This window comes from Pelodiscus sinensis, chromosome 4, assembly GCF_049634645.1.
Source record: "Pelodiscus sinensis isolate JC-2024 chromosome 4, ASM4963464v1, whole genome shotgun sequence".
Lineage (NCBI taxonomy): Eukaryota > Metazoa > Chordata > Testudines > Trionychidae > Pelodiscus > Pelodiscus sinensis.
Window position 1 is genome coordinate 115601185 of NC_134714.1, and position 24263 is coordinate 115625447.

The 24263-nt window shown below is 44.0% G+C and overlaps 1 protein-coding gene across 2 annotated transcripts in view; it reads right to left on the reverse strand.

The window, feature by feature from the left end:
- Positions 1 to 4790: 4790 nt before the first annotated feature.
- Positions 4791 to 24263, reverse strand: part of CD81 (CD81 molecule) — a 77631-nt gene continuing 58158 nt past the window's right edge. For both annotated transcript variants that reach the window (XM_006134911.3, XM_075928146.1), the window contains 5 exons: positions 19471 to 19545; positions 12653 to 12769; positions 11669 to 11767; positions 10884 to 10967; positions 4791 to 9131 (listed from right to left, as the gene is read on the reverse strand). In XM_006134911.3, coding sequence (XP_006134973.1) covers positions 9069 to 9131; positions 10884 to 10967; positions 11669 to 11767; positions 12653 to 12769; positions 19471 to 19545 — 438 coding nt within the window. In that variant the 3' untranslated portion in view covers positions 4791 to 9068. The remainder of the gene's footprint in view (positions 9132 to 10883; positions 10968 to 11668; positions 11768 to 12652; positions 12770 to 19470; positions 19546 to 24263) is intronic.

A 24263-nucleotide genomic window follows, 5' to 3' on the forward strand; every position in this document is an offset into this window, starting at 1 on the left:
AACTGAGTGGTCATGGTAAGACATTGATTTGAAAACTGGCTCAGAAGCGGATATGATGGTCATCTCAGAGGGACTTACAAACACCTTCAAGCCCTCTCCGAGCTGAAGTCACCTGACAGCTCTAGCTAGCCCTGCAGCTGTTGAGAATTGCATGGGCCAGTTCACCACAGAAACAACTTGCATGTGATCAGAGACCAACAATCTTCTCAGCAGCAATGTGGCAGGCACTCTCAATAGGCATTTTGCGTATCTTTTTCTGATACTTTTGTCAGAAGAGGCTTTTCCAAAATTTGGCCCATCTAGACTAGGCCAAATTTCAGAAAAAAAAACCCACTTTTGAAAGCCCCTTTCTTCCTCATGGAATGAGGAATAAAGGGACTTCCGAAAGAATGTGTTTGCTCTTCCGCAAAAAAAAGCAGAAGAGCAAACAAGTTCCCTGGACTTGGTGGAGTTTTTTTGGGTTAGCTCTGGTATCCTGAAACCTCTCCCTTTCCCCCCCCCCCCCCCCACAGTCTAGCCGTACCTAAGAGCTACCAACTGTAGAACCTGATGACAGTGCTTATGTCAAATTCGATGGAGAAAAAAGAGGGACAACTCCAGTTGTAAAGAAAAAGAATTCAGTGCCCAGATCATATCTAGATGGACAGTGGAGAAGTTCAACAGAAACCATTTATATTTAGTTAGTTCCTCAGAAAGAAGAATCCACAGCAGTGTTTCTCAATAACTAGTCTGTGGGCCAGTGCTGACCTATGACATCTCCCTCACACAGTTTTTGAAGGCACCAAGTTGGTCCCTGACACAAAAAAAGTTAAGAGAAACAGAATTGAACATCTTATTTAAGCTAACCTGAGCTATACCTGACAGAGCATTAAAGGATTTTACGATGAATACATCTAGTGAGTAGAAGCAGGCTCTATGACCAATCTATGTCTGGTACAGAAGAACAGGACTCCCAATTCATTGGCTGAAGTGGATTTTGCTCACAAAAGCTCATGATTCTATATATTTTGGTTAATCTCTAAGGTGACACAAGACCACTCGTTTCTGAAGTTACGGACTAACACTGCTACCCCTGTGAGATTTTATGACTGTATGTATTCTATATGGCACTTTACTTGCCCATCCAGTGACTTCCCTGTTCACATTGTTTTTAGCAGTGCAGCATCCAGCTGTTTTCCTGTTGACACAGCCTTTCTCCTCTCCCCTCCCCCCGCAAAGAAAGGCTCCAGCAGCAGGAGGAAAGTGGGGGAGGCAGTTAGGGCCACATCTGCTGAAGTGTGCAGATATGCATAACCTATGTGCCACTGGAAGTGGTGTACAATGTGGATATAGCCTTAGAGGAATTTATTTAATCAGTTCTCCCAATACTGAATAATTAAGAAACAAACATTGCACTTATTCTAGGTCCCACCTAAAAACAAAGCTGCTATTTTATTCTCACGGGATATATGCACGATCTGCTATCATATCCCAATGGAATAAGGACTGTGGAGTAATCCTTGTTTTTCTGTCTCCAGGACCTCAGAGGTGTCTTCTTTCTGGGCATCCAACATGGCATCTATAGCTCCTATGAGAACATGCAATGTTAAAGTTCAGTTATGTTTGTGGTCTAAAATACTTGACTGAAACTAAGAGGGGCCTCATGGTGCATCATCTGTATTGTAAACTGCTGCTCTTTCATTTGCGCTGTCAGTTGTTAAATACATCTCTCTGCCTTCTGGAGTGCTGTTAACTACAATAATTTATGACACGAGAGCTGTGTTTGGAATACATTTTGGCAGCAATAGCAGGCAAAGTTAGAACAAAATGTCTTTCAGCTGGCTGTGGTTGAGCTGGAGTTTTAACACACAAGAGGCTTTCCCTTTTGGGGGGTCTTTAGAACATTCCCATGGAAACCTGCTTAGGTCAGGGTTTCCTGGCCAGTGGGCTTGTGTAGAGGACACCTGCAGAGGGCACCCAAGGCAGCAGTGCTGAGTACAGAGGCAAGGATAGGGAAAAGGAGGCAAGGATAGAGAAAAGAACCAACAGCGAGTACAGCCTAGCAGAACAAGGCAAAAATATTACACTGAAGGGCATGTGTGTTGGGGGAGGGGGTGACAATAGGGACAAAGCAGGTGATGTGGGAGCGAGGGGTTAGTGGAAATGGACTGAGGGATGCTTTTTAGTGGAAGTATTACTGGTTTGAAGGAGCCAGCCTGACCAGACGATCTAGCCCATCTCTTTCCAGCATCTCTACCTCTAGGTACAGGGTCCTTTCTGACTGGTGGCTTCTTGCCTACTGCATTTGCTGCTGTAATTCCCTCTTACAGCTTGTTTTGTACCTGTTTCATAGTGGAGGTCATTGTCCCTGTTTCTCCCCCTCCCTCCTTGCAGATACTTTAGTCCACATGCTGTGGAGAACTAGGGCTGAGCATACTTTCCCAGTCCCTGAAGGCGGAACAGCTTGTTCTGGCTGCAGCGGCAAGGTGTTGTCAAGCAATAAATGGAGTTACAACACAAAAATAGCAAGGTATGACACAAGCACGAACAGAAAGTAAAACAGCTTCCTCCCACCAATTCAGGCTGAGACAGCTGGGGGAGGAACCACAGAGCAAGGCAGCCATGCAGAAACCCATCAAAACAAGAAGGCAGCATTGCTGTATCGCTGCCTGTGGGACTCCGGATAGGCTTACACAGCTGCAGAGGAAGGGCATGTATGCACCAGTCCCCAGCCCTCCCCCGAGTACTGGAGCCCAGAATAACTTCTCATACTCCTCAGCCACTGGCAACCCAGCTGCCATCAACCAACCACTAGCTTTTTTTCTCCCTTCCTCACATAAATACAGACACAGAAGGCTGCCCATGAACTGTGGCAGCTCCCTCTGGGCTCCATAGCTGCTTCAAGGAGATGGGTTCATTCCTGGGCAGCATGACTCGACAAATAAAAATTACAAGAAGACTTTAAAGATTGGCTTTGTAAAGGTTGGAATGGTCTAAAAAGACAAAAGCTTGTTTTTAAATTGGTGTCTAAATGAACTGCCCAGCAGGCAAAACCAAAACACACACACACACAGAACCAAACACTTTTCCAGTTACAAGTGATCTTTAAGTGAAAGTTTTAAATGCAGTGTTTGGCAATTTAAATAATGCTAAAGCATAACAAAGGGGTCATCAGATAGAAGGTCTTCCCAGTGCTTGAGGCATGATTTCCTCCCATTGTTTTGGCAAGCTTTCAAATTAATTTTTCATGGTGCATCAGAAATAGTGTAAGCAGCATGAACAAAAGCACTAGAAGGATTACATGCTTAGTGATATTTAGTTGCAGTATCTGCAAAGTAACAATTACAGAGTTCTGTTGCTTATTTGTGTCATTTATCAGCTGTAAGAGCTCACTGCTGCCAGGTCTTCCTTCTGTAGCCAACCATGGCAAGACAAGCAAGCCTGCCTCAGTTTCCCCTTCATCTACTTTAGCAGGATTATTACCCTTCTTCACCACAGATCAGATCAACAGCCATTTAATTGGTCTGGGAAAGGAAGGCTGTTCCTCTGAGTCCAAATCTAGCCCTAGTACTGAACATACTTTATTAATGTTAACCTTTAGCAAATCCCTTCGACTCAGACCTCAAACTTCCCCTCCCCCCAAAGTACAAGTTAAAATGCAGCTGTCCTCTAGCTCTACATTCCAGACCACAAGTGGCAACAGCCACTTTGTTCTAAAGCTCCTCTGCTCTTATTCCAGGACCTCCATCTCTGTTTACATCTCTCCTCTTGCAGCCCTTGGCTCAGGACTTCTGTGATAAGGCTCCCTCCAAGCTTTCCTCTCCCCTGCCACAATCTGCACATCCTATCCCTTTTCATGGAGGCCTCCTTCCAGAATCAACTCTCTTGTTTCTGAGCTCACAGCCTTCTGTTCAGCTGAATTTCCCCAGCTCTGGCTGGGTCCCTCCAACAGTTCTGGATTGGGACCATTTCAAGGCAGCCTTTTCCCTTTAAGTGCAATGAACTGAAGGTGCTTCTCGGTTCACATAATAAAGGCTTTCAGACATGCCTTAGGTATACTTCCTGTTTTACATTTCTCAGCAGCTGAGTGATGGTTCTTCAGAGGTCTGGGAGAATCCAGACACCAATAGCCTTGACGGAGCAAATGAATTGGGCCAGGTCTGCTTTCATCCAGACCTGAAACCAGCTGCTCAGCGATGCAGAGAGAAAGGGATGCTTGGCTGATAGATATTTACTATCTAACTTTGAGAATTTAGTACTGAGCCTATGCCAGTTCACAGCTGTGAAACAGTTATGTGAATGACGCTATGATCTGCCATGCATGGAATTAAGCATCATCTGAGACCAAAGCTGACTGAGGACTCCTAGGGTTGTGTCACAGATTATCTATAACAAAGGAGCAATAAATTGTTAAAAAAAATTGAAAGAAATGTGTAAAAATTTGTACATGGAGAGAGTGTTTAAATATCCTCACACTAGGGTATGCACTGCAGAGCTTCTGCTTACCCGTAGGAAACAACATGGAATGGATATTTATTCCTTTATTTGTAATGCTTCCAAAAAGATAACATTAAAAAAATCATTTCCCCCCAATGCGCCAATCACCAATGTGCACATGTCCAAATGGATAGCTAGGGGCCTTGAAGGTAAGGAAGCGGGAAGGGAAACTTGTCAAAAATATGACAATTTATACTTAATACTGAGGGAAGTTGAGGAGACAGTGTTCGCCCAAGTTTGATTTCAGCTCCCCCCTCCCTTCTCTTAGAAGAGGCGTTTGGGATCTTGTCCTCCAAAAGAGACAAACGCTGACACCACTTTTTTTTGTAAGTTTATTGTTTTTAAATATCACTTTTTTAAAGTAGTTATGTTTGACTCCATTAACATTCAGGTAATCAAGTGAAAAGACAATGGATGGGCATGATCTCTTAGCACAGGCACAGCCAAAGAGAGCAAGAAATGGAGGTTGCTTGTGTTTTAGACACATCTGTCTCCCTCACCCTCTCATTCCTGTTTCCGCAGAAGCCATGGTGGGAGCCTAGAGCCACCCTGGGATGCCTGTACTACCGGTCACAAAAGGTACAGGAGATGGAGATGAAAGGGCAGCTGTGGGATCACAGCACTGTACTTGCCCCTCTTGCTCAGTGCTAGAGCTTTGTCAGAGTGGGCAGATGGTAGCAGTTATCCCATTGCTGGACCCGCTGACAGATCAGAAAGCCATCCCACTGCACTCGGTTTGAGAACAATGAGCTCTTTGAGATATCCCCCGTGGCTTTTTAGTACAAAATTTGGTTTCTCCATTTGCCACCACAGGTCTCTCTGAATTTTAACCCTCTCATTTTGGAATTCATACTCGCTCCCCCACTGCCACCCCTCCCAATGGAAGGCATCTGCAGCAGCAGCTACTATTGGCAAGAGCCATGTGTCTTTACATAGTTCCATTCTAGAGGTCCCCCTCCAGCATGCCCATTTCGCCCCCTCCACCATCCCAGAGTCCTGCCCCTGCCCATGCTGTCTAAGCCTGGCTCATGAAGCATCCTGGTGTTAAGGTGAACTGGTTGTAAATCGTAGAGCATTGTCACACTATACATACTGTGATTAACATTAGATTTCTTTTCATAAAAAAAAGTCAAAAACCAAAACAAGGCAGCTGGAGGAAGAAGTTAAACACACAGCGTTGTGGCATGCTCCACAATCTAAAAGAATCCCAAACATTCAGTTTAGTTGGCCGCAGCTCTGTTCCATCTTGGGTCTTCAATCCCAGTTTGGGTTAATTCCTAGCTCCTGTCCTCCCACAACAAAATGGGACTCGCCTCCTCTTCCTTGGCTTTATCACTGGTTTCTCAATGACTGGTTTCCTCTGGGAAGAGGATTCTCTTTACAGGGAGTGTTGAGCTCATAGCCACAATCTTGCAAAGCCCTAGATAGCGATGCCACTCCAATCCGCAAGAAGTCTTTGGGAGCAAGCCCTGGGTCTGCATGTTTGCACACACACATAGGCAGGATAGTATCTTGGAAGGAGCATGAGTTCTGCACTGTGCTTCTCTTCTTGCTCATCTAGCTTTAGGATCGTTATTCAGATATAGGGCAATGTCCCTTTTGGGCATACTGAGCAGTTCTCAGGGATAACTTGGGAGAGGGGGAATCTGCTCTCAAATTTTACTTAGGCCTCCCCTTATAAGAAATTTAGGATGAAAGATCAAAGGGGGGGGTGGTAGTTTTATTTAGCTGTTCCTCAACTCCTCAGGCTATTCTTAAGTATGACAGCTACTTCTCTCCCTCTCTGGCCTCGTTAGCTGAGAAACAAGGTATGGAACATGGTGATGCTCCTATAAAAACCTTGAAGAGAAATGGACAGGGCATTAATGCCATCTGGTGAAACTCATCTTTCAGCTTTCTTCGGTGACCCTCAGTTCCACTCTGTGGAGTCAGAAACTCCATTCCCTCTAACCTAGTCCCAAATCGCTGCCACCACATTCAAAAGCCATTTCCCCAGCCTTCAGAGCTCCAAGTTCCATCAGCATCTCTTCCAGGCAGGCTTCTTTTCTAGGGCAGGAGGCTGCCAAGGTAGCGGACAACTACAAGGGCACTACCAGAGTTCCAAGTGCAGCGTTACTTTCTGGATGGCAAATTCCAGCCAGCCTAGGGCACTATTTGACCACAGATTTTGCTTCCATGTTTTCCCTCCCCATTATCAGGATTCAGATCACCTTGCTCCGCAACAGTCACTTCTTCCCACCTGCTGCTGCAAGAGGCAAGTCTAGTACCTTAAAGCTACAGCAAAGAACACACCTGACCTGCACTCCCTTCTTTGGAGACCCAATGAATCTTCAAACAGAGCTCCGGCTACTGACACAATATCAACTGAATAATGAACAATATCAAATATACGGTACAGGAAAAAACAAAACTGAAATGCTTAATGGCATATTTATACACATTTATCAACAGTCGACAAAGAGGCGGCAAGTTACACATCCATTCTGTATGCTAACAACCCTGATGCACATATATGTAAACACACATGCTCAGCTGATGAGTCACATTTTACATATAGCCACATATCAGAGGTGGCCCTAAAAATGTACAGTGGTGGAGGCACCTGGTGCACAATCTTCTCATTTCCAATGCATGCAAAATGGACATTCAGGGTAATGTTACTGTTAAGGCTGCTTCTAAAGTTTGATTACTTCCTGCTCAACCCCCAATCAATCAAGGGTGTGCTGATACACCTCTTCTCTAGGTTACTATTTTTTTAAAGCCCTTAAGTGCTGAAGAAAGGGAAATTGGGAGAAAAAAAATAAGCCTCTGGATTGATCAATTTACCCCATTGTGGTAATGCCTCATTCAGTGTGTAGCAATGGCTGTGAGCACAGTGGAGAGGGGTGTGTATAGCCTAGCAAGAATACAGGATCCCCTCACTCCAGACCTGATTTGGAACACTTCCTTTTGGCAGTTAAAAAGAAATACTTCAGAGAAACAAATATTCGTAAAAGGGGAGGGGGGAGGGAAGAGGGTAAAAGCAAGAGGAACCTCAGGTCTTAACTTGGCAGAGAATAAAAACTTCCTGCTTCTGGTCAGCCAACAGCTGCAAGATGCTGCAATCCCTGGCTGAAGTCCCCATAAGGATTTAGGGAAAGAGAAATAGCTTTGTTTAAAATATATCTATACATCTAGAGCATCTATATGAGAGAGAGAGAGAGAGACAGACACACACACAGACAGGCGTACAAGTTTTATTACATAGATTTTGGAGGCATATGCTATCCTCTGAGTATTAGCTATACTAATAGCTCAGCAGAGTGGCACACAGTTAAATACACACACACCACTTGCATTTTAACTATGCAAGAAGTGTGTGCAAACTGGTGCCTTTTTAAATTCTGAATTTCTCAGCTTCAGAGAGTTGGTTTCCAGCTCTTAATGTAGATTTGAAAGTGGAGGTTTTTTTTTTTAAATGTTTAATAGGTTATGGGATTTTTGGTATAATTACAGCATATGATAATATGCCATGCACAAGCAAAACTGTATCAAAAAAGAATTATGACGCCAAGACAAAATGAGGTTAAATACACGAGGAAACACACAAAAGTCGCCCTGCATTTTTTTTGTGGATGATTTTGAGGATTCAGGACCTCAGCTCTTATCTACCCTCCCCCTTTTAATATTATTTATATAGAAATATTAGTTCAAATTAGGAACCAACAAAACCTGACTGGATGTTAAGCCTCTCCAGTCCCCATGTTACATGAATGGAAAGAAGCGTCCAGGAACATAAAGCAAGACTTATTTTTCAGTCATCTGCAGAATTTGAAGAAAAAAAATAGAGGGAATAAGAATTAATTCCTAGCCTATGAACTGAGACAGCTTCAGCCCTAAAGTAACAGGTCAGTTTGTTTTTTAAATGTGTTGCTAACCTCATGGAAAAAGTTAAGAGTTAGAATTTAAAATTGTAACTATTAAATTCACGTTTATTTAACATACACTGATCTTATTGGCACAGGCCATCTCTTCCAGATTCCTCTGGGCTGCATCTCAACTTGAAAGCCAGTGTCCCCTGCCTCTCATTTCTATCAGGCTTTGCACACCAGGGAATGCCACCATGGGGAAAAGAGATGAGAACAAAAGGACCCTGATTCAGTTTCCAGTTATGTTTTTTTTAGAAAATACCACCCCAAATAAAAAACCCAAGGCAAAAGTGTCCATTGTCCTCACAAGAGGCAATAGCCTGCTGCTCTGTCCCTCTGTTTTTGCACCATAACATCACTGAAATAAGAGAGAGGAGGGAGGGAGGGGAAAAAAAAAAAAAAAAAAAAAAAGATAAAGGGTCAGAATTGCTGGTACAGTAGCTTTCCCTACCACACAAAACTGATGTGTAACTAACTCAGCCACAAGGTCATGGGAAAGTTTTACTTGTTTAAAAAAAAAAGTAGTTTAAAGTAAAAATGATAAGTACTGTATGGTAATATTGGAAGTATTTATATACATAGTTTTCTTTGTCTTTTGTTGAAATGTCTCCTGGTCACTTGGTGGCACTTGGGGTCCCTTTTGCGCAGTCATCTCCAACCTTCCCCCCCCCAGCTCTCCACTTCTCAGTACACAGAGCTGTTCCTTATGCCACAGCACAGTATCATGCTCAGGATCATTTCGAAGATCTGAAAGGAGAAAAAAGCTGCTAGTGAAATTTTCATTTGTAAGCTCCAGCCATGAGCTCTTCCTTCTGGCCAGAGCTTAGGGACCCAGAGAGTTTGCTTTCCTGGTCTGCTATGCTAACCCAGGACCCCCTCATTCTTCCTCTACACTCCTGGCACAAGAGGAAGTGTGGGGGGAGGGGTAGGTCACAGGTGGGACAATGCTATACCTGTCCTCCATTGAAGTTAGGCTCTTGGCTGCTCTAATTTCCTGCAGTGTTGGATACAACAGACTCGGGGCACTCTAGCTGGCTGTTTGCTGAGGTCCCTAACTCCACTGTGTCTTAGCAGAGCCTGTAGACTGTTAATAATTCAACCCATGATTTACAATGCAAGAACAAGACTATGGCCCAGCTAGTCCTGGTTTCTTGCTTCTGAAAGTAGCCAATGGATGCTTTGGAGGAAGAAGACGACATGTCTCATAAACTAACTGAAAAAAAAACACACAGGAAAATAAAATGTCTTGCTTCCCTCCAGCTGGGAGATATAGTTGCAGTGAAGAGAACAGGACAGCGATCTCTTAAAACATCACCTCGGCTAGAGCAGTTTTCAAACATTCTTAAGTGTCGAATGTCTGTGTGAAATTTAAAATGTTATGCCTCAATCACATCCTGCAGCAGAGAGTACCACAAGGTAGTTGTGCTTTGAATAAAAACATTCCCTTAAATCTCTAAGGGTGTGTCTAAACTACATGGCTCCGTCGATGGAGCCATGTAGATTAGGCTGATCCGCAGAGGGAAATGAAGCCGCGATTTAAATAATCGCGGCTTCATTTAAATTTAAATGGCTGCCGCGCTCTGCCGAGCAGCTGATGATCAGCTGTTTGTCGGCAGATCTGGGCAGTCTGGAGATGCCGCTGTCGACAAGGAAGCCTTTGTCATTTAAATTTAAATGAAGCCGCAATTATTTAAATCGCGGCTTCATTTCCCTCCGATCAGCCTAATCTACATGGCTCCATCGACGGAGCCATGTAGTTTAGACACACCCTAAGGGAGGGGCACCTGGGAAAATTCAGCACAAGCGCTTGTTCTACTGTGGACTTCATGAGTTAAAGCTCAGAGTAGAGCAGCCAGCCTGGAGACTTATGTAGTATTCAGTGGCTTGGTTGCAGGATGAGGGGAGAGAGAGGAGAAGACAGACAGAGTACTGATGTGAATGGGAACTAGAATGGATAAGGAAAGAGGTGCTGTGCTCTTGTCCCCCACTATGGTACGAAGCAGAGTGCATTATGGGAAGGAAAACAAACTAATTCCAGCCTGACTCTCAAGGCTTCCAGAATTAAAATAGTTTTGAAGGGAGATGAGATGGGGCCGCAGATTAAGGAATTTTGCCTTCATACTCCAGAGACTTGCCACTGAATGAGACTCTGGTACCAATCCTTCCACTAAAGCGACTCTAACTCTACTCTCTAGTGAGTCTGTGTTACAAAGCCAACACTCAACTTTGCACTCTTGGGATTGGTCAGGACTGAGGTGAACTGGTACAGCTGGAGAGACTGAACAAGGACTCTCTCAGCGAACAGGACAGGTCAGTTTTGTGACACAAACTCCCCCAGTAGGATTTTCAGGGTCTGTATTAGTAGTAGAGTGACATGGACTAACACAGCCCATGCTGTGTTAGTGAGTCAGTGGTAGTTATGTGCTTTCATGAACACTAGATTTATGGTTTCACTTAAAAAAAAAATCCAGCTGAAAGTGCACCAGCATTCCTACTTACCATGATTACTGCCACCACAATGGCTGCAATACCAATCAGATACAACTTCTCTGAGAACAGCTCATCGATTTTCTTATGACAGTCCTGGTGAACGTAAGCAGAGAAGAACACATATCAGGGCAGCTTAGTCTCTCATTCTAGTTGTGTGCCAAGGCACATTTGTACAGAAAGGAGTGGTGTTCAATATTTCTACTATCCCTCCCACCCATTCCTATGAAACTTCATGGCATAATTTCCCATCATCAATAAAATAAATGGCAAAACACCCACTGATTTCAGTAGGAATGAACATTTTGCTCTCCTTGGTAGCATCCAAAACCTTGTTTGGTGCATTTTTTGAGGAACAGCCAAGCTGGAGCCATCGCTAACCTTAGCATGCAAGGACTGCCCTGGACTGCCTTTTTGTGGAGGATTTGTTTGGTGCTGAATAGCCCATCCATTTCCAGTGGGCCTGTCAATGCTGGGGAGAGGATTTTCTTATCCTCACTCCTTTGCTATCTCCTACTTATTTCCCCCATCACCAACCTTTGCCAGCTAGGGGAGAGGACTGGCTCCTTAATAGAAATTATGACAGAAGATGGGTTAAGTCGAATGCATAGTGTTCTTCCCCTTCTGGATGGAGCTGATTTCCCCATCACCCTCCCAATTCACGAATTGGGATGCAGCAACCCTATTGCTCTCCAAGAGAAAAGGCAAGTTTCCAATGTGCTTCAATCTTGACACAGAATCCCACAGATCTGCTCCCTCACCCAATGTTCTATGGTAGTAACAGTAGCCATCCGTACCTGAAATGGACCGGTAAGCAAAGATTGTTCCTTTGGACACAGCTCAGTCATGAGCGAGATGCCGAAGGATGTCATGGCGTTTGTACCGCAACAATCCAGCTGTAGGCGGAGAGAACACAGGGATAGCTTGGTTTGAATGGAGAGTTGCGAACTTCTAAATTCAATTTGGATTTCTGTGTGGTGCAGTAGCTGGACAGGATAACCATACCAGGTGTGTATTCCTGATTCCTGGAGATCCCAGGAAAATCTAGCTAAACCCAGCAGAAATGTTGGATGAAATCATCAGAGTTGAACTCCTCTTCCACGGGATTCTATTTAACGGAGGCATGGCACAGTTTCAAGGTAAGCAAAGGGGATTTTATTTAATCTCAGATCTAACTTACAACAGGGGCTATTCCATCACCAGACCTATCTCAGGTTTGTCTAATACCAAGCCTAAGCATCCAGGGCAAAGTATTGAAATCTGGATGAAATTTAGTTCTCAGTGGGTCCTGTTTTTGCCATCCCTTGGATCAAATACTCAGACCTCTCTCTCCCCCCCTGTTCTTGCTGCCCCTCATTGCCAGTTATTTGAAGAGCCTTCAGAAAAAATGGTGTTTTTTGCACCAAGCTCTGAAAATAACTAGGTTGAGCTAACTCTGATCCTCACAACAAAGATCCTGTGCTGAGAAAGTTTGCCACCAGCTCCTGATCATGTTAAACTCCTCTCTACATGGAGTCCAAGGCACCAGCTTCTCAACCTCACTGCCTCTTCCCTCGCAGGAGGAGCAAGTTATGCACAGCAGTGCTTATTCCTGACCACTTCTGTGAAGTCCCATGAACTGAAGGAGGAGTCATCACAATCACAACACATGCATTAGTCAGATTATTCCCAGGTGCATATCCCCTGTGGATACCTGGTGACATTATATTTGGATGTAGTACTGTAACAGATTATTTTTGTACCCAATAGAGAGCCCACCAGAACTATCCCAGGCAGCCTACCGTTTCATGGAATGTCTTCACCACAGTTTTTGCATTAGTTGCATCAGAAACCCCAACTTCTTGCTGCAATGCTTGTTGTAATGCTTGGTCATAAAACTGCTTCACATCTTTAGCAATCTGCAGAGAGAGAGAGAGCAAGAAAAATCCCTTTTACCAGCACAGAAAATAAAACTAAACTGATCCTCCCAACTTCCAAAACAAAAAGTGAAACAGACACCAGGTTGCCCAGCTAATGGCAGACCATTCTCAGGGTCATTCCCAGAAACTGGGTTTTATTTATGATCATTACAGCAATATCCTAGATGAACCTTATTGATCTATGTTGAACTTCAGGCAACACAGTTTAATATCCTTGGAGTTTATATTTAAAATGTAGGGGGATAATATGGAACTTCTTTGCATTAATCCTGTCTTCCTGCTAATCTCTAGGATAATACATGTAAAAACAGAATATATTTCCTGCAAAATACTTGGGGGTGAGGGAAATGCAAATGACTCACGCTGAATCTATTCTTTTGAAGCTACCTCTTGAGTAGAGAAACCTGTCGTCTACTGATTTCCTGCTCCTGAAATCTACAGGTCAAAGACTGTCAAACCATGTAAAGGATGGACTAACTTTTGTTCTGAGCAAAGAGTGTGATGAACTTGAAACCACAGAAAAAAACTGTGGGAGGTACTTTAAAGGAGTAGTTCTGCCAGAGAACACATTGGGGGAAGGTGATCTCTGGTAAGTTTATTAGCAAATGGGAAAGGCTCTTATTGTTTTTAATATATTTGCTATAACACTTTTAGCTTAAGAATAAAATATGCTTGCTTAGAAGAATTGCGTGGTAAGCTTAATCGTGGGTAAGGTACACTTCTTGCTCTCCGAAGAGAAAACGAACAGGCCTGTTTAGGCCCATTATGATTATTTATAAATGCACGTTGGAGAGCCATTTTCCTGCAGCCTCACAGAGATCAAAGTACTTAATGTCAAGACAAAAATTCTAAGAAGAGCTTTCGGTCACAGTTAACTCACGTGATTAAAGTTTTACATTAATCTCAATTATTCACAGTTTTAATCACAATATTAAACAGAATATTAATTGAAAATGTATAAAAACATCCAAAATATTTAATTTCAAATATACATTTCAATTACAACACAGAATACAAAGGGTACTGTGCTAACTTTATATTATTTTTGATGACAAGTATTTCCACTCTAAAAATGGTAATAGTATTTTTCAATTCACCTATTACAAGTCATGTAGCACAATTTCTTTATCATGAAAGTGCAACTTATGAATGTGGATGATTGTTACTTAACTGCATTCAACACAAAATAATGTAAAAGTCAAGAGCCTACAAGTCCATTCAGTTCTACTTCTTGTTCAGTCAATGACTAAAAACAAACAAACAAACAAACACAGCACCACCCCGCATAAAAACACCCAAATTTACAATTAAAGGAAATAATGCTTCCTGCTTCTTGTTTACAATGTCATCTGAAAGTGAGAACAGGCATTTGCAAAATACTTTGATGGCCAGCATCACAACATATATATGTTCCAGACAGGCTATGGAGTCATGGGTCTCTTCATGCTTCAACCACCATTCTAGAGGACAGATGTCAATGCTGATAGTGGGTTCTGCTAGAGAACAATCCAAAGCAGTGAGGACCCATGCATGTTCTTTTTCATCATCTGAGTCAGATGCCATCAGCAGAAGGCCGATTTTTCTTTTTTGGTGATTCAAGGTCTGTAGTTTCTGCATCATAGTGTTTCTCCTCAAAGACTTTTGAAAGCATGTTCTAAACTTTGTCCTGTCAGATTTTGGAAGGCACTTCAGATTCTTAAACCTTGGGTCAAGTGCTGTAGCTATCATTAGAAACTGCACATTGGTTCCTTCTTTGCATTGTATCAAATCTGCAGTGAATGTCTTAAAATAAACATGTGCTGGGTCATCATCCAAGACTATTATAACATGGAATATGGCAGGATGTGGGGGCAGGGGTGTATGTATGTATGGGGGGGGGGGGGAGATATACACTTATCCTGCAAGGAGTTCAGTCACAAATTAGATGAATACATTTTTTAAAACAAGTGTCATCAGCATGGAAACATGTCCTCTTGAACAGCGGTCAAGCATGAAGAGGCATATGAATCTTTAGTGCATCTGGCATATGACTTGTAGGCTCTAAAGGTTTACACTTATTTTTGAATGCAGTTTTTTTGTGCATAATAATTTATAAGTGCAACTTTCATGATAGAAGTATTGTAGAGCAATCTCTCTATTAGGTGATTTGAACAATTTCATTTGTTTTTACAATGCAAATATTGGTAATCAAAATAAAAGTATAGTGAGCACTGTACACTTTATATTCTGTATTGTAATTGAAAATCAATATATCAGAAAATACAGAAATAAATATGTAAACAGTATTCTATTATTGCTCAACAGTGTGACTGCACAATTTTAATTGTTCAATTAATCACAATTAATTTTTAAAATTGCTTGTCAGCCCTAATTATAAGCTTCATTTATTACACAAAGCCTTTCAGCAAATGATAGCTGTTAGAGAAAAGAAACTGCCCCCCCCCCCCCCCCCAGTAAAAAAAGTTTGGCCAGGCCGCTCTTGTTCTGCAGTACTCCTTGAGAGAAACCGGCTGCACCCTTCCTGCATACCATTGCCTTTAGAAAAAGGAAAGGTGTGAAAAGGGGAAAATAGCCTCAGACTCTCCCACCCGTCACCTTGGCGTGAGAACTGCGGGGCTTACCTGGTCGCATGAAACCTGCACAGTTTCGGCCCAACCCCTGGGACACAGACCCACCACTTGGTGACCATTGGGCCATATATGGTAATATGCAAGCACGGGAAAGCGATGTATGGATTTGGGGATAAATACCCATGGCAGTTTACTCTAGGAGGTCTTTGCAACACACGTACCACCGTGCGTGTGCCTTCTCTTATACTTCAAAGCGCTGCCGGCCTGATCAACCGACCAGCCACCTCCCCCGACTCTCGGGCGTAACCAAGGCCTTCGCAACCGAACCGATATCTGTGAAATGTTCCGTGTGCTGTGTAAGTTGGTATGTATGATTTGATTTTTTGTTGTTGTATAAGCTTAGTGTTGTAGTTGTTTGTGGGTAGTACATAAGAGTTTGTAGTTATCACTTATTTTATTACTGTAGCTGGATATTTTAAGATTAGAGACTATTCCCCTTGCCATTCCCATCCCTATATCTCTGACACGTTTTACTAGAAACCATAGAATAAATATAATAAACATTGTAAATTCATTATTAACACGGTCTATTAAAATCTTAGAATAAATACTATAAATTCACCACTGTCATAAATAAATATTTTTTATTTGATAAAACTGTCCACCTGGTTCTGTCCTTCCCCCCTTGGGTATTCATTATCGGACCTGTGATTCTCACGACAATAGCCAAATATTCTACAAATGTTCTCTGCAGGCCAGAAGCAGATTATGGTTTTGTAGGGCCTTGGGCTCAAGCAAGTGGGGGTCTATCCCTATCCGCAGTCCATGGCCCCACCCTCTCTGGCACTCCTGCCATGGAAATGGGGTCAGGACGTGGGGTTTCCCCCACCCCACCTGGCTTGCAGGGTAGGCGGGCAAAGTGAGTCAGGGCACAGGGGCACGCTCACTTTTCCAAATCCTCCACAATTGGCTGGGACCCCTGGGGACAGACTTCATTGGCCCAGAGACTACTCTGTCACAGGCTGATATATTCAAAGCTGCGTAAGAGGGATGAACATTATAGTTAATAGGAACTGGTTGCCAAAATCTGCTAGGGAGCTTTGAAAAAAAAAAATCAACCGTATTGTATAATCACCCATTTCCTCACTAAAACACAGTCACCTGTGAGGCAGAATGTGGCAGCAATCAACAGTGTCAGGCATGCTATGCAGTGCCAGGGATACATAGTGAAGGTTACACAGCTGTTTCCTCACACTATACGTTAATAGAAGACCTCAGGATCCAGGGTGGTTGGCCTGGCACCATTTACAAGCCCTAAAACTCACTTTAAAATATCCTCCCTTGCAAGAAAAGCAGTTTTTCCTAAAGAAAAAAAAGGGAGGTAAGAGGAGCAGAAGGAAAAGGTTAGAGAGCAGAAACAGGAGGGGACAGAGCTTTTACACAACATCTGTAGCAAGCCATCTCTCAGAGTGCGGGGTGGCCAGCTCATAGAAACCCATTTTTATTTTATTAATTGCTCTTTGTCTTCCCTCCCTTTTACCTGAAACATTGGATTTGAGTGCGACATCAACATGCTAAGTCATTCATTATCACAGTCAGGGGAAATTTAATCCTTCCCCCCTCCCAAAACCAGTCTAAGCCATCTCAGAAATCAAGGAGTGCCTCTGATTGCCTAACCAAGCAGGCATGAAGGGTTGTAAGAAGAGACAAAAAAAAAAAATGCAGCAATTCCATTTATTCAGCACAATCTGGACTTGATTGGTGGTCAAATATTGCTAACATTTCCTCTCAATGAATAGGATTCAGTACCACTGGTACCAATTAATGTAAGTGACCTTTTGAGCTGTTCAGCAGTGAGATTTACAGAAAGTCACCTCTCCTTTCACAAGAGTGCCCCCATCAGCCCCAGCTCTTTCCTCTCCCCCTGCTATTAGTTAGGATGGTGGCAGGGAACCTAAGACCTGGGTGCTGGATGCGGCCGTTGGCTTGCCTGAATGTGGCCCCTGAGGCCCAGGGCCCCCCCCCCCCAGCATTGGGGAGCCCACACTGTTGCTTCAGCCCCATCTTCCCACAAAATCTACTAGCCAGGGCCCCACTAGGCTCTGGTGTGTGAGGAGAATGTGTGGAAGGTCTTTCTCCTCAGTCAGGGGCCACATCAGTGAGGATTTGGGGTCTTTTTTTTTGCTTCTCACTTGTGTGAGGTCCCCAACTGATTTTTTGGGGGGTCAGTGGCCCCCACCCCAAAAAAAGGTTTCCCAACCCTGAGTTAGGAGGTGCTTCAGTAGGGTGGATAGGATGGGAGGGCAGAAACAGCCTGCCAGCATTATTAGCCAAGATTGCCAGCCACCACACCCTTAAGCACAGGGAAACCAGATACAAAAAAAAATTTGATCAAAGATGAGCTTGAATTATCTCCATTCATATTCAAATGTTCAATTAAAATCACAAGTAGCAGATTCAGCTGCTCTCATTATGTTGGCAAATCCTTGACCTCTTTTAGGGTTTTTTACTGCCGCCCATCTCCTTGGTATCTAAGAGCTTTCCATGCTTGTTGTTTTTTTTTAAAGCAAATTCCTAACGGGGTTTTACTCCTCTTGTCGCCTCTCGGACTGTCACCAACAATACCCAGACAAAAGTAATACTTACATAGCCCACCTTCAACCATCCTGAAAGGGTTAACATGCTTAGCCATGCAGAGTTTTTTCTAATAAAAGTAATGTGTCTATCCTATGAATCACTGCTTGAGTGTTTCTGCCCACAGCTGAGTGAGGTGTCTCAAACAGATCTGAAATGGAACTGACAACCACCTGCTTGTGTTGTTTAATTAAACTTCTTAATAAAGCAGTTGACTTTCCAATGCTCCCCCTCCCCATGCTGTTTCTTCAAGCACAGTAAATCTCCTTGTCTTCTTGAACCCCCCTGATGGTGATGTGACCAGAATATTAATGTCCAATTCCTCTCTCACTGCAGGATTGCCAAGGTTTTCATGCAGAGGCAGCCGATCCTTGGAGGAGAACAGAGCATGTGTGCAATGTTATACTAGTTTCCAAGGACTGCTTTGCCAAAAGAAAGGTCCAGATGCAAAAGATGGAGCCAGACCCACTCTGCCTTCTCTCTTTAGGGAAGGCTAGGTTTTGGATGAGACATCTTCCCCCCAACATCTCTCAATCAGAAATCCAGGCATACTGCAGGGCTACTGAAAGGGAGGAATTGACATGGGGACTCAGTAATGTTATGTTTCGAAGAGAACTAGAGTTTGGTCGGAGGGTATCCACGCAAGGCAGCTGCGGGTGTGGCAGCATGGGTGGGCAGGGGGAAGAGAGCAGAAAGGGAGATGGTGCTGCTATGAGGAGGAGAAGGGAGGGAGTTTCCTAAGGTTCTGTCCTTCATTTCAGGCACCTCAGAACAAACACACTCATCCTGAGGCCCCAAGGGTCAGACATTGAATACTGAAATTTCAGGCTCCAAAGTCCACATAGGCTTGCCAGAGAGTAAGTTTGTCATCCTCACCTCAGGTCTGGAGACGCCAGTACACAATACCTGGCCTGGACATGGTCTTTGCATCTAGCGCAAGCATGAAATTAAAAGGCAGCAGCAAGCTGCACCTGGCAGGATGAAAATCCACAGCAAGTACCTCCAAGGAACAGTAATTTGCAATAGAGCCCTTCTTACAGTGTAGCCTGGTCCCTAAACCAGGCCACTTGCTGGGGTTTGTTTCTGTAAGTTCAGAGATTCCCTTCATGCTGTGCAGCCAGAGTTGCTCTCCTTTTTCCCCAGGAGTCTGTGCAAGGGTCCACTTTTGTTATGTGTATTGCAGTAGCACCTATAGAATCCAACTGTGATCAGGGCCCGAGTGCTGACTTACTGAACTGAAGAGTATTATCCTCATTTTATGGAAGGGGAAGGGAGGCACAGAAAGGTTCAGCAACACAGCCAAGATCATGCAGCGAGTCTGTGGTAGAACCAGGAACTGAACCCACACATCCCGAGTCTCAGTATGATGCCTCAAGTGCAAGATCATCTTTCCAGCAGCTGAGACAGAACCATAATAGACTCTTGCCCAGCCACAGGATCGCACGGGAACAAGGATTTCAGGAATGTTTTTCTTACCTGATCTTTGTTGACGAATCCCCAGATTCCAGCAGCCACTTCACAAGCAAACAGGATCACCAAGCAAGTGAAGAACTGTGAAGACAGATTAGGAGAGAAACATCAACAGGCGTGAACACAGGGCAGAGAAAAGGGTTTTGAGGAGGGCAGCCCATAGTTCCACTGGATGAAGCATTGAGCAGTATAAACAACAGATTTTCCCTGGTGGGACAACTGATCAGGATAAAAATAGGACTTTGATGGCTTAAGGATTGTGTGACAAAAACATTCCATATTCATGGTACTGGGAGATACCCTTGAGCAGTTCCACTCTGGGTACAAATTGGGCTGTTATGGCTTGGGAAGAGATCATCAGGGGCTTGTCTGTCAAGAAAGGAAGAGGGCTCTATGGGAAATTATTTTTCCTGGGATTACAGGGCATGTTGTGTGAACCTCTTGTCTTGCCTCAAGCCACTCTAGATTTGCTAGCGTGGGGCTAAAAGCACGTACCAGCCACTGAAGCGCAGCAGTGCGTCAGGCTGTGATTTATGTAGGGTTCTCTTGGCAGCTGCCGCCTTGCAAAGCTACTGCAGTTTTTTGCATAAATATGAACACGTGGTTCTCACAGCCTCACCAGACTGCCACTTAAAGCGCATACTGAGGCTCTTTTCGGCCAAGCCAAAACCTCCAGCTACAAGATTCCAAAGCCCGGCAGAACCACTAGATCCTCTCATATGACATGCACAATGCAGCCTAAGGAACTTCCCCCAAATAATTCTTAGAACAGATCTTTCTGAAAGACATTCAGCCTCGATTTAAGGAATGCCAGCAGTAGAGAATCCACCCTGACACTCAGTAAATTGTTCCAATGGTTAAATTACCTTCACTGTCAAAAATGTCTGTCTCATTTTCAGTCTCAATTTTTCCTCACTTCAACTTCCAGCCCTTGAATAATGTAGCTTTGTATGTCTGGCAGAAGAGCTCATTATCAAATATTTAGAGACCAGTGTTCCCCGTAAGCTGTGCGCTTGTGCAGCTGCTTAGGAGAGATTCAAATGCCGCCCATCTGATTAGCAGAGTGCCCACAGGGAGGTTGTGTTTCTACTGGTATTGCACATAAAAAATATATTTCACACGTGGATGGAAAAGATTAGAAGGAACACTGTTGGAGACTAATCGAGTCACCCCTTAACCTTCTCTTTGTTAAGAAAATAGTAATTATAAGATCCCAGAGCTCTGTCTAAGACAGGTTTTCTAATCCTTTTAGTCAGGACTTTTTCCAACTCAGAAAGATTCTTCAATTGTGGACACCAGAACTAGACAATATTCCAGCAGCGGTTACACCAGTGCCAGCCTACTCCTACTTGAGATGTCTGTTTAATATATCCATAGATCACGTGAACCCTTTTAGCCATAACATCCCCCTGGTAACACCTGTTCCGCCATCATGAGGGACAGACCCTTTGGGTTTCTGGGTGAACCTGGGGGTTCATTTTCTAGTCTGGTTTTGGGAACCTAATGAAAAAAAGAGAAGCTCAACCACACTGATCCACATCATGTGCCCTCTAAGTGTTCCCGCAGCATTCCTGTGGGGACAGCCTTCTGAGCATTTCCCACAGTCTCTCCTGATTCACAGCAGAGTTGGTCTAGGGAATAGAGTAAGGCCAATGGCTCAGTTGCCTTGCAGCCAATTTCATGGAAGCTGAAATGGAAGAGAGATAGATGTGGAGATGAAAGAATACATCATAAAAAGGGAGAACTATATTATTGGCAATTGAGATTTCTTGCTCGGTTTCGCTCACCCACACACATGCCCAATGATCCTTGGCAGTCAGGAAAAAAGTTTTTTTAAACTACTTGGAACAATTATTCCATAGCTAGTTTTTGTGGCCTCTGATTTGGAACTTCAGAGGCTAGACTCCAATGTGTAAAATGAAAGGGATTACAAGAAAGTAGGAGAAGTGGGGTTCTTTACAAGAGAAAGCTGTAGGCACTTGTAGCAATGCTGGCAGTTTCTGGTGTAACTTAATCCAAACATCAGAGGGGTAGCCATGTTAGTCTGAAATTGCAAAAGCGGCGAGGAGTCCTGTGGCACCTTATAGACTAACCGAAGTGTTGGAGCATAAGCTTTCATGGGCAAAGACCCACTTCATCAGATGCACCTATAAGGTGCCACAGGACTCCTTGCCGCTTAATCCAAACAGCTGATGCAAGGGTGCTGTAATTTCCAGACTGGACACTAGGTTTCACTCTTTCAGTTGGTATCTAGTGAGAAAAAGGTGCTTATTTACACGACCTAGGAAAGCCACACTTTTAATCATTTTGGCAATGTTTCGAGACACCCCCTCTAGACTCCCAACAAGGCACTTGGTACTTCCAGAAAAAAGTTACCTCCCCCAGAGAACCCATGTCAGATTTCACGTGGCACCCAGCGCAAGCAGGGTTGGGATTTAGGGAGGTGGGTCAGCTCCATGCAGGCACATACTATTGAGGCTCAGTGCCTTGACTGAAGGTGCTCCCCAGTAACATGGAATTCACACCGTCTATTGCTTACCCTTCTCCTCAACTGAGAGCTTTACTACATTTTCCCATAAAGCAAAAGCCACATTCCCAGGGTCCAGCTAGAAAGCTTGCCCTTCTGTTTCAGGAACTCCCATTAATGTTCTAAAGGTCAGATTACTGCAAAACAAGAAGCAGTTTATTTCTTGCCTTCCAAAATGCTATCTAGCATCCCTAGAAGCAAAGCTCATGATGCATACTATGTGTGCATCTGCTACCAGCACCTCCTCTTAGGGCTATCCTCTTCCCGAGTCTCCTTTCCTTATGTAGTCTCCTATGCTCCTGAAACTTACATGGGTGGAGATGACAGCAGCACAGAACTTTCAAGGTGTTCGAGGGGAGGAAAACCATCCTCCTACCAGCCTCACAGCGAGAACCATGCCTGTGGCATTAGATCATTTCTGTGGTTCCTAGTCTTCAGCATCTCTGTCTCCAGCCTGGCTTTTGTGGACAATTTAAATGCCATTGACGGCTCTGTATCACTCCTGTGTAATGAATGTTTCCCCCTCGAGCACATGAGGAGTGAGGTCACAGGAGGGAAACACATCCTGGTTTGAAACACTTGCCTGGAAAGCTCCATGTCTCAGTGCACAGCGGAGGCATCAGTTTCTCTCGCATAACCACGGCTTTTCAGGTGTCATTCAAAGGTGCCAAGTGAAGGCCGGCAGCAAGTGCAAACTGGAGGGAGGGAAGCTATCAGCACTGCTAATTTCAGCCACAGCAGACAGTTTCACTAGGAAACGGTCTGTCACCTACCCATTAAATCCCCTTCCAGACTCCAAAGGGAGACCAGGTATTCAATTACCATAGCCCCTGGGCTTTACAAGAGCCTACTGACAGGAAGACTGTAACCTGCTGTTCCCAAGCTCCTCAGGACTCCACTCGGACAATGCCTGCCATATCTGCCACTTGGCTCCTCTTACCTTGATGGTTATCAGTCATCATACCAGCTCTTAGACAGCACTCTTCATCAGTAGATCTCAAAATGCCCCACACAAGAAGCCCAGAATCATAATCACCATTTTATAGATGGGAAGCTGAGGCACAGGGAACAGAAATGACTTGCCTAACAATCACTCATCCAGCTGGCGAGTGCCGTGAAACTCTCTCGTGGAAAGCCAAACAAACTGGAGTCTAGTCTTAGATTACAACCCAGCCTAGAACTAACTTTAAACAAATAATCTTCCCCATTTCTCTGCAATTATAGCGGGGTGTTAAGACAAAAGTTAACAGAGGGGGCCACCGGAAATGGGCTCATAAGGATAGATTTATTTCCCAGAACACACAGGATGTACCATTGCAATGTGTCTTAATTCCAGGCACTCCACGAACAAACTTGGGCGCTAGAACTTCTCCAGCCATAGTCCTTTGCAGCACTGGGATTCAATGCAGATGTGAACTTTCACCCAAAGCTCAGACCAAAATTTCCAAGAGTCAAAGAAAGTTCAGAAAAGCCAACAGTTCCTTCCTTCACTGCTTATTTTACATATTCATATGGCTCTGTAGTTCTGGATTCTGCAAGCACCAAAATGTCACAAGAATGGAGGTGGAAATATCATGAAATAGTGTATTTTACAGACTCAGGAAACCAGACATAGGATTAACCCAAACTTACATCTCACTCTGAACACTAAGGTTGGCTAAGATTCCCTCTCTTCACTAGCACCAAAGTAATCTCCACTTTTCAATGGTTTAGTTTACCGGGTCTCCATTATACACAATCAAGATATACGAGACAGCGTAAGCTGATTAACTGCTGACTGTCTACCACACATATATACACACCACCTACTCCAGATTTAGACACTGAATAGTCCTTACTGGAATTCCATGGCTAATGGACAGGAAGAGAGGTCATGGAGATCAAGATGAATGGGGACAATAGCATTGTGTTCTGGTCTATTAACATTTACACAAAACCTGCCTGTGGTTCTGAATTGTTGGATCACACGAATAATGCTTGCTTACATGTGTGACAGAGTTCCTAGCATGTCTCATGAGGGCCTGGCAAAGTGTCTGCTCTGGGACAATTCACCCTTAAGGAATTGGGTTGTCCCCACAGGCAGAAAATGATTTCCAGGTGGTTTATGGGGGGGACGGGGGACTGGGTTAGAAAGAAAGGAGGCAGGGGAGGTGTCTGTGGCTGCCTGGAGGCACGGTGTCTAGAGTGGGACAAAAACGCCGTGAGTCCCAACTGGCCTTATTTCCCTGTGACTGCTAGAATGAATCACAGTGCATCCTGCTTCCTACTCCCT